Source organism: Rhinopithecus roxellana, chromosome 16 (assembly GCF_007565055.1).
Source record: "Rhinopithecus roxellana isolate Shanxi Qingling chromosome 16, ASM756505v1, whole genome shotgun sequence".
NCBI classification, from domain to species: domain Eukaryota; kingdom Metazoa; phylum Chordata; class Mammalia; order Primates; family Cercopithecidae; genus Rhinopithecus; species Rhinopithecus roxellana.
The window spans coordinates 84,339,117-84,355,855 of NC_044564.1; the positions used below are offsets into that span (position 1 = coordinate 84,339,117).

Here is a 16,739-nt window from a genome sequence, read left to right on the forward strand (position 1 = left end):
ATTTTGTTGATCCATTCATCACTGATGGACATTTGAGTTGCTTCTACCTTGTAAGTGATCATGAATAACGCTACTATCAACATGGATGTGCAAATATCTCATCAATACCCTGCTTTCAATTCTTTTGGAAATACACCAGAAGCAGAATTGCTGGATCATATGGTGTTATATATTTTCAGTTTTTTGAGGGACTGCCATACTATTTTCCATGGCTGTTACACCATTTTACAATCCTACCAATCAGGCACAGGGTTGCAGTTTCTCCACATCCTCAACTATACGCATTATTTTCTGTTTTTATTTTTATAGAAACCATTGTAATGGGGGTGATGTGATATCACATAATGGCTTTGAATTTCTCTGATGATTACTGATGTTGAGTATCTTTCCATCTACTCATTAGCCATTTGCATACCATATTTGGATAAATGTCTATTCAAGTCCTTTGCTTTTTTTTTTTTTTTTTGAGATGGAGTCTCGCTCTGTCACCCAGGCTGGAGCACAGTGGCATGATCTCGGCTCGCTGCAACCTGCACCTCCCGAGTTCAAGTTATTCTCCTGCCTCAGCCTTCTGAGTAGCTGGGACTACAGGCGTATGCCACCACACCCGGCTATTTGTATTTTTATTAGAGACAGGGGTTTGTCATGTTGGCCAGGCTGGTCTTGAGCTCCTGACCTCAGGTGATCCACCTCCCTCAGCCTCCCAAAGTGCTGGGATTACAGGCATGAGCCACCACGCCCAGTCCCTTTGCCTACTTTTTAATTTGATTTTTTTGTCTTTGAGTTGCAGGAGTCCTTGATATAGTCTACATATTAACCCCTTATCAGGTATATGATTTGCAAACATTTTCTCTCATTCCATGGGCTGACTTTTCACCCTATTATGTCCTTTGAGGCAGGTAAGTTTCATATAGTCCCATTTGTCTATTTTTTTCACTTTTGCTGCCTATGCTTCTGATATCATGTCCAAGAAATCATTGCCAATCCCAATGTCATGAATTTTTTCTCCTATGCTTTCTTCTAGGAGTTTTAACAGTTTTAGGTCTTATATTTAGGTCTTTAATGCATTTTGAGTTGATTTTTGTATAAAGTGTGTGATGGTTAATTTTCTGTGTCAGCTTGACTGGGCGAAGGGATGCCCAGATAGCTGGTAAAACATTATTTTTGGGTGTGTCTGTAACGGTGTTTTCAAAACAGATTATCACTTGAATCAGACTGAATAAAGAAATTCACCCTCACTGATGTGTGCAGACATCATTCAATCCATTAAAGACCAAAAGAGAACAAAAAGGGAGAAGAAGGGCAAATTCTCTTTTCTTGAGCTCATCATTTCTCTTGCCCTTGGACATCAGAGGTCCTGGTTCTCAGGCCTTCAGACTCTGAATTACACCAACTGCTCTTCTGATTCTCCAGATTGTGGACAGCAGATCATGGGACAATCTCAGCCTCCATAATCACGTGAGCCGATTCCAAAAATATACATGTAAGTAACAATGTGTATACATATCTCATCATATATACACGCAAATATATCCTATTGCTTTTGTTTCTCTGGAGAACTGTAATACATGGTATAAGTGTCAAAATTCATTATTTTGCATATGGATATCCAGTTTTCCCAACAACATTTGCTGAAGAGACTGTCCTTTCCCCATTGAGTGGTCTTGGTATCTTTGACCACATACTTGAGAATTTATTTCTGGGTGCTCTTTTGGACTATTTCTCTGTCTTTATGCCAGTGCCACAACATTTTGATTGCTACAGATTTTTAATGTGTTTTGAAATCAGGAGAGGTGAGGCCTCCTGGTTTATTCTTCAATATCAAAATTTTACCTATTCGAGATACCTTGAGATTCTCTATAAATTTTGGATACATTTTTCTATTTCTACAAAAAAAAAAAAAAGCCATTGGGATTTTGGTAGGGATTGCATTGAATCTGCAGTTCACTTTTGGTAGTATAGGCATCTTAAGTCTTTAATTCATGAATGGGGATGTCTTTCCATTTATTTGTGTTATCTTTCATTCTTTCAGCAATATTTTGTTGTTTTCAGGGTATGAATCTTTTATCTCCTTGGTTAGGTTTCTTCCTAAGTATTTTAATCTTTTTGATGCTATTATATAAATGGAATTGTTACCTTAATTTCTTTTTTGGATTATTTGTCAATACATAGACATGTGACTAATTCTGGGGTGTTGCTTTTGTGTCCTGAAACTTTTCTGAATTAGTTCTAATAGTTTTTTCTAAAATCTTTAGGGTTTTCTACATACAAGATTCTGCCACTGGCCGGGCATGGTGGCTCACGCCTGTAATCCCAGCACTTTGGGAGGCCAAGGCAGGCAGATCACGAGGTCAGGAGATTGAGATCATCCTGGTTAACACAGTGAAACCCCATCTCTACTAAAAATACAAAAAATTAGCTGGGTGTGGTGGCAAGCACCTGTAGTCCCAGCTACTCGGGAGGCTGAGGCAGGAGAATGGTGTGAACCCAGGAGGCAGAGCTTGCAGTGAGCCGAGATCGCACCACTGCATTCCATCCAACCCGGGCAACAGAGTGAGACTCTGTCTCAAAAAAAAAAAAAAAAAAAAAAAAAAAAAAATTCTGCCATCTGCAAACAGATGATTTTACTTCTTCTTTTCCAATTTGGATACCCTGTCTTTCTTTTCCTTGCCTAACTGCTCCAGCTAGGACTTCCAATACTAAACCTTATTCAATTTTTAAAATAAAAATTAAAAGTACTATTTTTACCTAACAGGTTGGTAAGGGTTAAAATAACTTATAATATCCAGATTAATCATATCCCCAAAGTGGAGAAATAGTGCTTTCTCTGAAGAGAAACAGAAACCAACCCTTTGGAAAGACTTGCTCCATTGCTGATTTCAACCAACCTCCTGACTGCCCCTCCCTTTAGCAGTTTCAACACAACAACCAACCAGCATTTCTTCCTGATAAGAGACCACCAACCACAGAGTGGGTCTGGCCAGTCTATGAAGGATGTGCAGTGAGAGTTTTCATGTCCTCTGCTTCACCTTCTGACATCAGAGGGCCAAAAAATCCATCCATGGATCATGCTAACACTGCCAGTTTTTGAACATGGGTGCCATGGAAAGGCATGAAGCTCAGCTGCCCAGGTGCATGCTTCTACTTTCATATTCATGACTCCTCCTGCAGCTTACTGAATATTTGGTCACCCTGTTCAGCATAAATCCCTGTTTCACTCTTCCCACCCTCAAAGTGCCTGTTTCCTGCTTCTGGCCGGAGGCTACACTTCCCAGCCTGTCAAAATGGCCACCCTGCAGACAGACTGCAACCCTTTATGAAAAATAAAGCTCTCCTTTCCAATTTTATGAACTTCATGATTCTTCTGTTGATAGAAAACACCATAGCTCTGAAAACAGAAATGTAAATATTATGTAATATTTGATGCATGTACCAGAATATTTGTAACATATATAATAAAGACTATAACAAGAAAAGGAACATATGTGAACCCACTATCCGATTTAAGAACCACCATATTCCAGCTGGGTGCAGGGGCTCATGCCTGTAATCCCAGCACTTTGGGAGGCCAAGACAGGCAGATCACTTGAGGCCAGGAGTTCAAGACCAGTCTGACCAACATGGTGAAACCCCGTCTCTACTAAAAATACAAAAATTAGCTGGGCATGGTGGCATGTGCCTGTAATCCCAGCTACTTGGGAGGCTGAGGGAGAAGAATTGCTTGAACTGGGACCCAGGAGGCGGAGGTCGCAGTGAGCGGAGATTGTAACACTGCACTCCAGCCTAGGCTGTGGAGTGAGACTCTGCCTCAAAAAAACAAAAACAAAAAACAAACAAAAAAACCCACCATATTCCAATACTTTGTGCCTTCTCTTTCCAACCCCTCTGTCTCCCTGCCAAAGTCACTGCTTCCCTGTATTTAATATATCAATACCTTAATTTTTTTATAGTTGCATATATTTGATTCCCTAAGCAATATGTTAAGTTTAGCTTTTTGGAGCTTTATAAATATTATATCCTATGCCATGTAAGTTTCTTTCTTTAAAATTTAACATTACATTTCTACAACTCACCTGAGTTGCCATCTATAGATGTGTTCACACCTTTTCATTGTAGTTTAACGGACCATGTGTAAATACTATAAAATTTATGTATACATTCTCCTCTTAAAAGACATCAGGGTAATTTCCAGTTTTGTTTACTTGCTTTTGTAAGTACAATTATACTATGAACACTCTTATATGCATATTCTGGAATATATGTATAAGTTCTTCTAGGGCACAAACTTAAAAGTGAAACTTTTGGATAGAAGGATACATGACAGCTGAACTCTACAAGGTGATATCAAATTATTTTTCAAAATAGTTGTATCAATTTACACTCCATATAGTGATATTTAAGATTTCCAGCCAGGCACGGTAGCTCACGCCTGTAATCCCAGCACTTTGGGAGGCCGAGACAGGTGGATCACCTGAGGTCAGGAGTTTGAGGCCAACCTGACCAACATGACAAAACCCCATCTCTGGCCAGGTGCGGTGGCTCACGCCTGTAATTCCAGCACTTTGGGAGGCCGAGGCAGGCGGATCACGAGGTCAGGAGATCCAGACCATCCTGGCTAACATGGTGAAACCCTGTCTCTACTAAAAATACAAAAAATTAGCCGGGCATGGTGGCGGGCACATGCAGTCCCAGCTACTCAGAGGCTGAGGCAAGAGAATGGCGTGAACCCGGGAGGCGGAGCTTGCAGTGAGCCGAGATCGCACCACTGCACTCCAGCCTGGGCGACAGAGCAAGACTCCGTCTCAAAAAAACAAAAACAAAAAAACCCATCTCTACTAAAAATACAATAATTAGCCAGGTATGGTGGTGGGCACTTGTAATCCCAGCTAATCAGGAGGCTGAGACATGAAAATAGCTTGAACCGAGGAGGCGGAGGTTGCAGTGAGCCGAGATCATGCCACTGCACTCCAGCCTGGGCAACAGAGCAAGACTCTGTCTTAAAAAAAAAAAAAAGATTTCCATTAAATATCTTCTTTAACCTTAGCACTGTTGGACTTAAGTCTTGCTCTCTGGTAGTTACAAAATGTTATCTCACTATGTTCCTAATCTACAATTCCCAAATTCCTAATTGGATTGAGAATCTGTTCATACATTTATTCACTTTTCATTCTTCGTATTCATTGAAATATTTGTCCAAATTTTTTGCTCTAGGTATGTTTTCTTTTTCCAATTGATTTTAAGACCTTTTTAATATATTCTAGATACTAATCCTTTAGTGATTATATATTTTGAAAATATCTTCTCCCAGAGTTTGTGATTTTTTTTTTCCACTTTCTTTATAGTGTTTTTGATAAACTTGATGTAAGGAATACAAATGTATTTATGTATTTGTATCCACATGGGCATGAAAGTTAGGGTTTGTTTTTTAAATACAGGGTTTATTTATTTATTTATTTTAATTTGAGAAGGAGTTTCACTCATTGCCCAAGCTGGAGTGCAATGATGCAATCTCAGCTCACTGCAACCTCTGCCTCCTGGGTTCAAGCAATTCTCCTGCTTCAGCCTCCAGAGTAGCTGGGATGATAGGTACCCACCACCACGCCCAGCTAAGTTTTGTATTTTTAGTAGAGACAGGGTTTTGCCGAGTTGGCTAGGCTGGTCTCAAACTCCTGACCTCAGGTAATCTGCCTGCCTCATCCTCCCAAAGTGCTGGGATTACAGGCGTGAGCCACTACACCCGGCCCAGGGTTTGTTTTTTAAATGCAGGGGTCTCCCTATGTTGCCCAGGCTGGAGTGCAGCAGCTCACTGCATCATAGCTCACTGCAGCCTCAAAATTCTGGACTCGGGCAGTCCTCCTGCCTCAGTCTCCTGAGTAGCTGGGACTACAGGCGCATGCCACCATGTCCAGCTTGAGTTTGTTTGGTTTTTAATATTATTCTGTTTATCAACGCTATTTTTTTAATAGCTCCTCCTTTCCCAGTAATCCTCCTTTCTCAGTGATGTCTAATAATATCAGGTTTCCATAAAGACATGGGCCTAATTAAAGGGTCTTTATTCTGTTTCAATGGTCAGTTTGTCAGTGCCAGAACCAACATTTCACTGTCTTAATGCCTGTAGCTTTCTAACAAATGCCTACAGGTAGAAAGAAAAGCCCCAATCTACTAAACTTGTCTTCTTTAGGGGTGTCTTGACTACTGTTGGATCATAATTCTTCCATATACATTGTAGAACCAACTTGCCACACTCTTTGAAAAAGTATGTAGGATTTTTATTAGAATTATATTGAATATACAGATCGATGTAGGGAGAACTGACATTTTTAATGATCTCAAGCCTCCTTCTCTATGTGATGGGTATGTTTTTCCATTTAGGACTTCTTTAATATCTTTCAATAACATTTTATCATTTTCTCCATTCAGACCTTATACATCTTTTGTTAGATTTAATCCTAAATATATTACAATTGTTATTATTAGAAATGATACTTCATTTTGGATTACATTTTTTGTTTGCTTCCATTGGGCAGAAATGCAACTAATTTTTGTATATTAGTTTTATATCCAAATAATCTTGCAAAACTCTTCCATTAGTGACAATAATCTCTCTGCAGATTCTTTTGCTGGATGTTTCAGGTAAACAATTATGTCATCTGCCTAAACACAGTCTTTACATTGCCTCAGACTAAGAGGCATGAACTATAAGTGGATACTTCAAAATTAATAGCTTTTCACTTTTACAGTATTGTCAGGCAGCAAGGTTTTGTGATTTGTGATTAAAAAGATTTGTGATTTGTGATTAAAAAGAATGAACTAACCTGCATGGTCTAGGGCATCCAAAAAGCCACGGAACCAGCCTTCCTCCTGGAGCTCCAACAGGAACTTGAGAAAAAGTGTGGCAGCCTCCATTGGGCCCTTGTTGTTTTTCTCAGCCTGAATATACTGCACCTCTTCTACAAACAGAAGCAAAAATGACTCATCAAATTGCAGAACTATTCATCATTAGAAGAAAAACCAGAGAAGGATCACAAGACCTTCCCAAATAGCAACAGGAACTGTAACAAGTCGCTGCATTGGAAGAATCTTTAGAGAAGCAGCAAAACCTCTGCCCAGGCTGACTATGCCCATTCTTCACCAAGCCACTCTTCCCATCCTCTCTGGAAACTTCCAGTTTGGTGTGGAGGTCTGAGCACACATTCTAGAAAAGGAGTTTCTTGAAGATTTGTAAAAAAATCTCCCCGCAAAAAGGGAGAAGTCATGATGGCCTCAAACTATCCTCCTGTCTCAGCCTCTCAAAGTACTGGGATTAGAGGTGTAAGCCACAGCACCCAGCCTCTAGAAAAGAAATTTTTTTTTAATTAGTTGGGTGTGGTGGCTCACACCTGTAGTCTCAGCTACTTTGGAGGCTGAGGTGGGGGGATCACTTGAACCAAGGAGTTCAAGGTTCCAGTAAGCTATGATGGCATCACTGCACTCCAGCCTGGGAAACAGAGTGAAAACTTGTCTTGAAATAGGACAAGCAAAGGAGAAGGAAGTAAGGAAGGGATACTTTCATGGTCTTTTTGGGAGAAAACTATCTACCAACTGCTGGTGGTCATTCTAACTTTGTACACTAATTTCATACCTGAGGAGTAGTAACAAAAATGCTACCTTGGTATGACCTAATACTTGATAATTTTCTGGGGTTTTTTCAATTGTTGATGGAATGCAAATTCCAAGGGAGTAAGCAAGTTGTCAGGCTGGTGAACCACTATATTCTCATAGATTAGAAGAAGACCTAGCACGTAATAGACAATAAACAAAGGTATGTTTAATGACTGAAGGAAGAGAAGAAGGAATGCCTTATAATCTTGCTCTACTTAAAGGCATCTCTGCCAAGGTCTCTGTCTTGACAACAATAAAATCAACCCTTTCAAAAAATAAAATTCAATGGTTTTTGGAGCGGTGAATCCATTAGTACTATCTAATTTTAGTAGATTTTCATTACTATAAAAAGAAAACCTATATCCATTAGCAGTCATTCCCTACTTTCCTTCTCCTTCGCCCCGGGCAAACACTAATCAAATTGAGTCTCCATTGATTTGCCTATTTTACACATTTCATATTAATAGAATCATGCAATACATAGTCTGTGTCTGGCCTGTCTTACTTTGCATAATGTTTTTAAGGTTTAACCATGTTGTAGCATGTTATTATTCATTCCTTTTTATTGCCAGATAATATCCCAGTGTATGGATACACCACATTTTGTTTATCCACTCCTCAGTGGCCATTTGAGTTGTGTCCACATTTTGCCTATTACAAATAGATATGCTATGAACATTCGTGAGCAATTTTATGTGAAGATGTATATATTCATTTCTCTTGAGTATACACATAGGTGTGAGATTTCTAGTTCTTATGGTAACTCCATTTTTAACATTGTAGGGAATTGTCAAGCCATTTTCCAAAGGAGCTGCACCATCTTACATTCCCACCAGTAATCTAAGAGGATTCCAATTTCCACACATCCTTGCCAATACTTCTTATCATCTTTTTCATGTTAGCCTTCTGTATGACTTTCCTGTGGCTGCAATAACAAATTAGGACAAACCAGGTGGTTTAAACAATAGAAGCTTATTCTCTCTGTTCTTGGAGGCCAGAATTGTGAATCACGGTGTCAGCAGAGTCATGCTTCCTCTGAAGGCTCTAAGGGAGAATGCATTCCTTGCCCTTCTAGTTTCTGGTAGCTGCTGGCATTGCTTGGCTTGTGACAATGCTCCCTCCAACTGTGCCTTCTGTTTCTCTGGCTTGTGGCCACATCACTCCAGTCTCTGCCTATGTTTTCACACGGCATTCTCGTCGTCTCTATGACTTCACATGGCTGTTTTCTTAGAGGGACACCAGTCAGATTGAATTAGGGGCCTGCCCTACTCTAGTATGACATCATCGTAACTAATTACCTCTGTAAAGACACAATCTCCAAATAAATTACATTCTGAAGTACTGGGAATTAGGACTTGAACATATCTTTGTGGTCGGGGGCACACAATTCAACCCATAACAGCAACCTATCTTGTCACCTATCCCAGCTTCCCTGGACCCACAATCCTACCGTATTCCATTGAGTCAGTTCATTCTGTTCCTAAGCCCAGTCCTTACAGCTGTACTTTTGTTTCCAGGCCTCCCTGCTGCTTGAGCTTCCTTTCGATATGCTACCAGCCATTACAGATATTCCACGTGGAGACGCAAATGGATCCCAGCCACAGCTACCGCCTTCCCAGATAAACTGCCTTGCAGTATCCTGGGCAGTTCACATTTACTTTGCCTGTGGTCAGGCCCATCCCACTACCTGGCCCCAATATCTGCTGCTACATAGTGACAATTTCCTCAAAAGCATGGACAATGCAGACAAAACTTCTTCTTTAACAGTATTTCCCATAGCCTTTGCTGTCCCGGGACCCACTGTGATGCCAACCTCAGCTTCTCAAGGTAGAATTCCTTGGTCCCTTCTCTGCTTTCTCAGTCTCTTTACTGACTAAAGCTCTTTACTGACTACTGACTAAAGCACTTACACTGCATAGTACGTAGTAAATGTGGGCCTGTCTTCTACCTGAGACTGTGACTTGAAACATTTGTCTTGTAATCATCAGCACAGTACCTGGCTCATGCATGTGTCCAGAAAGTGCTACCAAAGGAATGGATACTCAGAATACTGCCCACCTGGTGCCTCTCCAGAATCACGCTTGGCCTTTGACTCCAAAATATAAAAAATCTGAGGCTGGGCGTAGTGGCTCGCACCTCTAATCCCAGCACTTTGGGAGGCTGAGGTGGGTGGATCACTTGAGGTCAGGAGTTCGAGACCAGCCAGCATGGTGAAACCCCATCTCTACTGAAAATACAAAAATTAGCCAGGCGTGGTGGTTAGTGCGTATAATTCCAGCTACTCGGGAGGCTGAGGCAGGAGAATCACTTGAACCCAGGAGACAGAGGTTGCCATGAGCTGAGATCGTGCCACTGCACTCCAGCCTGGGCAATAGAGCAAGATTCCATCTCAAACACACACACACACACACACACACACACACACACACACACACACACACCCCAGGTCTGCCTTGAAACATCCTGGACAACCTGTGAGTAAGAAAAGTCCTGCAGCTTCCAGGGAACCATGCAAGTTCTCTAGGAGAAACATGGCTTCAGTGCTCCTTTTCCACGATGTAACTAGTGTCAGTAATCACAATATCTGATTGCAGAGAGAGTTATAGTAAATGAGATGCTAGATGTGGGCATGGGGAGAGTGTTGATAAGCTCCCTTTGCTTTCCACGGACGGCAAAATATATGAATCAAAAGTTTTATATCCAGCCATAACACTCATTAGTGTCTCTGGTCCCTGACCAAATCTTCACTGATAAAATATACTTGTCACGGCCAGGCACAGTGGCTCACGCCTGTAATCCTAGCACTTTGGGAGGCTGAGGTGGGTGGATCACTTGAGGCCAGGAGTTCAAGACCAGCCTGGCCAACATGGTGAAACCCTGTCGCTACTTAAAAATACAAAAATTAGCCGGGCATGGTGGCTGGTGCCTGTAATCCCAGCTACTCAGGAGGCTGAGGCAGGAGAATCACTTGAATCCCGGAGGTGGAGGCTGCAGTGAGCTAAAAGGTGGGATTATAAAATCCCACCACTGCACTCCAGCCTGGGCAACAGAACGAGACCGTCTCAAAAACATATATATGTATTATACATTTAATACATTTAATAAATATAGAGAGGGAGGAGAGAAGAGGAGAGGAGAGGAGAGAGGAGAGACGGAGGCAAAGACAGCGGGAAGAGAGAGCAGAGGGAAGAGGAGGAGAGAGGGCAGAGAGAGCAGACAAGAGAGGAGAGAGCACAGAGAGCAGAGAGAGAAAGGAGAGAGGAGAGAGAGGAGCAAGAGGACAGAGGAGAGAGCAGAGAGAAGGAGGGGAGAGACGAAAAAGAGGGGAGAGAGGAAAGGCGGAAAGGGAGAAGGGAGGAGAAGGGAGAGAAGGGAGAGAGGCGAGAACAGAGAAGAGAAAGGAGAGAAGAGAGAAACAGGGAGAGGAAAGAAGGAGAGGGGGGAGAAGAGAGAAGGAGAGAAGGAAAGGGAGAGGGGAGAGAAACGAAAGGAGGGGGAGGGAGAAGAAAGGGAGGGGAGAGAAAGAGAAAGGAAAGGGAGAAGGGATAAGGGCAAGAGAGAGAGAGATAAGGAAGAATTAGGAGATAGTAATAAATTATATATATTTATAATATATACTATGTATCATATATAGTATGTGATATATAATATATGTTATATAATATATAGTGTTATATAACATATATATTTTTATATAATTATATATTATATTATATATTATATATAATAGATATATGTGTCACAATTAAAGTTAACCAATAGAATCTAGAGCTTCCAAAGCAGCCTAGAAAAAAATAGGGAAGAGAGAAAAACTTTATCACTCTAATAGAAAATAGAAAAAGGTATGTGGACAGAGATGCACATTATAAAGTAAAAAGGCATAAATAAGAAAAATGTAAATCAACTTCCTAACAATGGTTGCCTCTGCAGAGGGAATCAAAAGAAGACCTCAAGGGTACCTTTCACATTATACTTCTGAGAACTTATTCCAGGAAAAAGTTGGTAAAGCAGGTAAAGACATAGATGTGTCTGTACTAAACACATTTTAGTTACCTACTAATAAGGAATACATTAAATTGTACTGCATTAATATATACTCACATTAAAAATTAAGAAATTCTTCAGCGTGCTTTTTCTTTTAACTTACTTTCTGTTATATTTATTGTGATTGCCCTCTATAAATCAGCATGGGGAGAACTGACATGTTTACAAACCTATAGCCCCATGCAGAAATGTAGGCTGTCTCTTCCTCAATTAAATCAGAGCCTAATTTCTCCTCAGGGACTTCACAGTTTTCTTCATATCATTTCAGCATATTTTTGTTAAATGTATGACTATCTTCAATCACATGTAACATCCTCTAGAAACCATCCTGCTACGTATCTGATTATGTGTATAAATATATAGTTTTAAATAAATAAGATTTAACAAATCTGCTCTTTTCTACTCAATGGATTACAGATGTTGTTTCCTGTTAATAAATATGTACCTACATCAACTTTTAGTGGCTGCATAGTTTTATGTCACATAAATGTAGTATAATTTAATGTATTCCTTATTAATAGGTAACTAAAATGTGTTTAGTACAGACACATCTATGTCTTTACCTGCTTTACCAACTTTTCCCTAGAATAAGTTCTCAGAAGTATAATTCCTCAGTTTAATGGTATATGCTTTTAAATGTTGAGGCCAGGTGCGGTGGCTCATGCCTGTAATCCCGCACTTTGGGAGGCCAAGGCAGGTGGATCACTTGAGGTCAGGAGTTCAAGACCAGCCTAGCCAACATGGTGAAACCCCATCTCTACTAAAAATAGAAAAATTAGCCAGGCATGGTGGCTTGCACCTGTAATCCCAGCTACTCAGGAGGTTGAGGTAGAAGAATCGCTTAAACCTGGGAGGTGGAGATTGCAGTGAGCTGAGATTGCGCCACCGTACTCCAGCAGAGGCGACAGAGTGAGATTCTGTCTCAATCAATCAATCAATCCATAAATGAAGGAATGAATCAATGAAGGAATGAATGAATGTTAATACATTTTCCCCAACTACCTTCCAAACTTACTCTCCATCCATAGTGTATGCACGATATTTCCCTCCATAGCACTGAATTTGCTCAATCTTCATAACTTGCAAAACCGAGAGAAAAAAACAGACCAAACAAACCAACTTCACTGTTTTTAATGATTTCTTGTGGAATTTCTTCCACCTTTGGCCAATGTCTTTTTTTTTTTCTGAATAAATTTCCTGTTCATGTCTCACAGCTAGTTTTGAGGGGTCATTCATATTTTTTCTAAATTGGATTTGTAAGAATCTTTTATGCATTTAGATAAATGTTATATAATCTGGCTCGTTTTTCCAGTATATGAAAATACTGTTTTTCTAGTATAATCTCACTTGTTTTCCAGTAGATAAAAATGCATGGCCTCCATTTTTATTTTACGTATCTATTGCAACAAGACTGAATGAACTCTGTTAGTTCCGGTAATTTGGGGGAATTTTGTTTTTGTTATTTATTTTAGCCAGTTTGCTGTCTTTGGAGTTAACTGGCTGTTCTTTTTGCAATTACTTCTGTCAAATTAATTAATTCATACGTTTTTGTTCTTTTGAAATACCAATAAATCCATTTAGGTTATAAAGTCTGATTAAAAGCGTATTACACCTTAAAATATATAATGTGTTGGCTGATTGCCATGCTTACTTTTGAAAGTAGCTATACTTGTTTAGATTTTCTCATCCTGCTAGGAGTTACTCAAAAGAATGTTATTTTGAAATTATTTGATACTTGTTTAAACCTATGATTAATTTCTGGGATATAGAATAATAGCTAACCGTAATTTAATGCCATGCAGTTTAATTTCCAAAACACCCAAACGTAGTTGTTATTCTGATTTTACAAATGAGGAAACTGAGGCATACAAGAGTTAAGGCATTTGCCCAGAGTCACAGAGCCTACAAACTTGAAAATAAAACTCATAAAAGTTATGCTTTGAGAATTTATTAAATATTTATCTGTAACTCATATAGGATCACTTTGGCAAAGCTTTTTAAGAATTGGAGAAGGATATATTCTTTATATGATACAAAATGGAAAACAGACATTAACCTTATTAAACAGATCATTTACACCTTTATCATTTATCTGACTTAGCAGTACTAATAAAGTACCTTATAATTCCCGTATTTCTTGATGTTTTCTAACATTTAATAAAGATTTATGTGTAACAGTTCTTCACTGTGATATCTTAATACCTTTATCATTTTATCGTAGTACCTTCCACTAGTGCGATTTAAGGATAATCCTTGCTTTCTTTTTGTATGCGTTCATTTAATCTATTTTTGTCCCTTCTTTATCTCTTTTTTGTTTATTTATTATTTTTGAGACAGGGTCTTGCTCCATTGCCCAGGCGGAAGTACAGCAGCATGATCATAGCTCACCATAGGCTCAATTTTTGGGGCTCAAGCAATCCTCCCACCTGAGGCTCCCAAAGTGCTGGAATTACAGGCATGAGCCACCAAGCCTGGCCCCCGTTTTCATTTTTTATGTTATTAGTCTTTACACAGTCTCTGGCAGATGACCAAAACCTGGATTCTGCTTTCTGACTCATTTATACCTATTTAAAAGATGTTTGACCTAATTACATGGCCATAGCTGATATAACTAGTTTTCCTTGCGTTATCTTGTTTATATTTCCCTTTCTTATCTCCTTCAAGAACAACAAAACATATATAACATCATTTAAATTGTATCATTATCTGTAACCATTCATATAGCTTTTTAAAACTACAGCAGCAAGTGGAAAATGGTAATATTTTAAGTCTCCCCATTTTGAGGCAAGGGATTTAACTCTTATATATCATAATTTTCCCTAGCTCCTTACAGACTCAATCTAAAATTTTAAACCAAATTATTTAAGGTTCTTTTTTTTGTTTGTTTGTTTACTATATGAAAATCCTCTCTTAAAAAATGCTTGACAAGGAACCAGGGCAAGATGGCCAAAAAGGAGCAGCTCCGGTCTGCAACTCACAGAGAGATCAACACAGAAGGCGGGTGATTGCTGCATTTCCAACAGAGGTACTCGGTTCACCTCGCTGGGACTGGTTAGAGAGTGGATGCAGCCCACAGACGGCGAGCCGAAGCAGGGTAGGGTGTCACCTCACCCAGGAAGCACAAGGGGTCTGGGAACTCCCTCCCTTAGCCAAGGGAAGCCATGAAGGACTGTGCCATGAGGAATGGTGCACCCTGGCCCAGATACTATGCTTTTCTCCACGGTCTTCGCAACCCGCAGACCAGGAGATTCTCTCTGGTGCCTACACCACCAGGGCTCTGGATTTCAAGCACAAAACGGGGCGGCCATTTGGGCAGACACTGAGCTAGCTGCAGGAGTGTTTTTTCATACCCCAGTGGTACCTGTAATGCCACCAAGACAGAACCATTCAGTCTCCTTGAAAGCGGGCTGAAGCCAGGGAGCCAAGTGGTCTAGCTCAGCAAATCTCAACCCTGCAGAGCCCAGCAAGCTAAAATCCACTGGCTTGAAATTCTCGCTGCCAGCACAGCAGTCTGAAGTCAACCTGGGACACTCAAGCTTGGTTGCGGGAGGGGCATCCACAATTACTGAGGCTTCAGTAGGCTGTATTCTCCTCACAGTGTAAACAAAGCCACCTAGAAGTTCGAACTGGGTGGAGCCTACTGCAGCTTGGTGGAGCCTACTGCAGCTTGGCAAAGCCACTGTAGCCAGACTGCCTCACTAGATTCTTCACTCTGGGCAGGGCATCTCTGAAAAAAAGGCAGCAGCCCCAGTCAGGGGCTTATAGATAAAACTCCCATCTTTCTGGGACAGGGCACCTGGGGAAAGGGGTGGCTGTGGGCGCAGCTTCGGCAGACTTAAATGTTGCTGCCTGCTGGCTCTGAAGAGAGCATGAGATCTCCCAGCACAGTGCTTGAGCTCTGCTAATGGACAGACTGCCTCCTCAAGTGGGTCCCTGACACCCATGCCTCTTGGCAGGGAGACACCTCCTACCAGGGACAACAGACACCTCATACAGGAAGGCTCCAGCTGGCATCTGGCAGGTGCCCCTCTGGGATGAAGCTTCCAAAGGAAGAAACAGGAAGAAATCTTTGCTGTTCTGCAGCCACTGCTGGTGAAACCCAGGCAAACAGGGTCTGGAGTGGACATCCAGCAAACTTCATCAGACCTGCAGCTGAGGGGCCTATTAGAAGGAAAACTAACAAACAGAAAGGAATAGCATCAACATCAACAAAAAGGACATCCACACAAATAACCCATCTGAAGGTCACCAACATCAAAGACCAAAGGTAGATAAATCCATGAAGATGAGGAAAAGCCAGCACAAAAAGGCAGAAAATTCAAAAAACCAGAACCCCTCTTCTCCTCCGAAGGATCACAACTCCTCACCAGCAAGGGAACAAAAGTGGACAGAGAATGACTTTGACAAATTGACAGAAGTAGGCTTCAGAAGGTGGATAATAACTCCTCTGAGCTAAAGGAGCATGTTCTAACCCAATGCAAGGAAGCCACAAACCTTGAAAAAAGGTTAGAGGAGTGATAACTAGAATAACCAATTTAGAGAAGAACCTAAATGACCTGATGGAGCTGAAAAACAGCACGAGAACTTTGTGAAGCATACACAACTATCAATAGCTGAATCAATCAAGCAGAAGAAAGGATATTGGAGATCGAAGATCAATTTAATGAAATAAAGCGTGAAGACAAGATTAGAGAAAAAAAGAATGAAAAGGAATGAACAAAGCTTCCAAGAAATATGGGACTATGTGAAAAGACCAAATCTATGTTTGATTGGTGTACCTGAAAATCACGGGGAGAATGGAACCAAGTTAGAAAACCCTCATCAGGATGTTATCTAGGAGAACATCCCCAACCTAGCAATACATGCCAACATTCAAATTCAGGAAATACAGAGAACACCACAAAGATACTCCTCAAGAAGAGCAACCACAAGACACAAGACATAATCGTCAGATTCACCAAGGTTGAAATGGAGGAAAAAATGTTAGGCGCAGCCAGAGAGAAAGGTTGAGTTACTCACAAAGGGAAGCCCATCAGACTAACAGATCTCTCTGC

At 40.6% G+C, this 16,739-nt stretch overlaps 1 protein-coding gene across 1 annotated transcript in view; it reads right to left on the reverse strand.

The window, feature by feature from the left end:
* The window catches only part of DDX58 (DExD/H-box helicase 58), a 72,245-nt gene that overhangs the window by 39,402 nt on the left and 16,104 nt on the right, over positions 1 to 16,739 (reverse strand). The window contains exon 2 of the mRNA XM_010354445.2: positions 6,816 to 6,950. Within this exon, the coding sequence (XP_010352747.1) occupies positions 6,816 to 6,950 (135 nt within the window). The remainder of the gene's footprint in view (positions 1 to 6,815; positions 6,951 to 16,739) is intronic.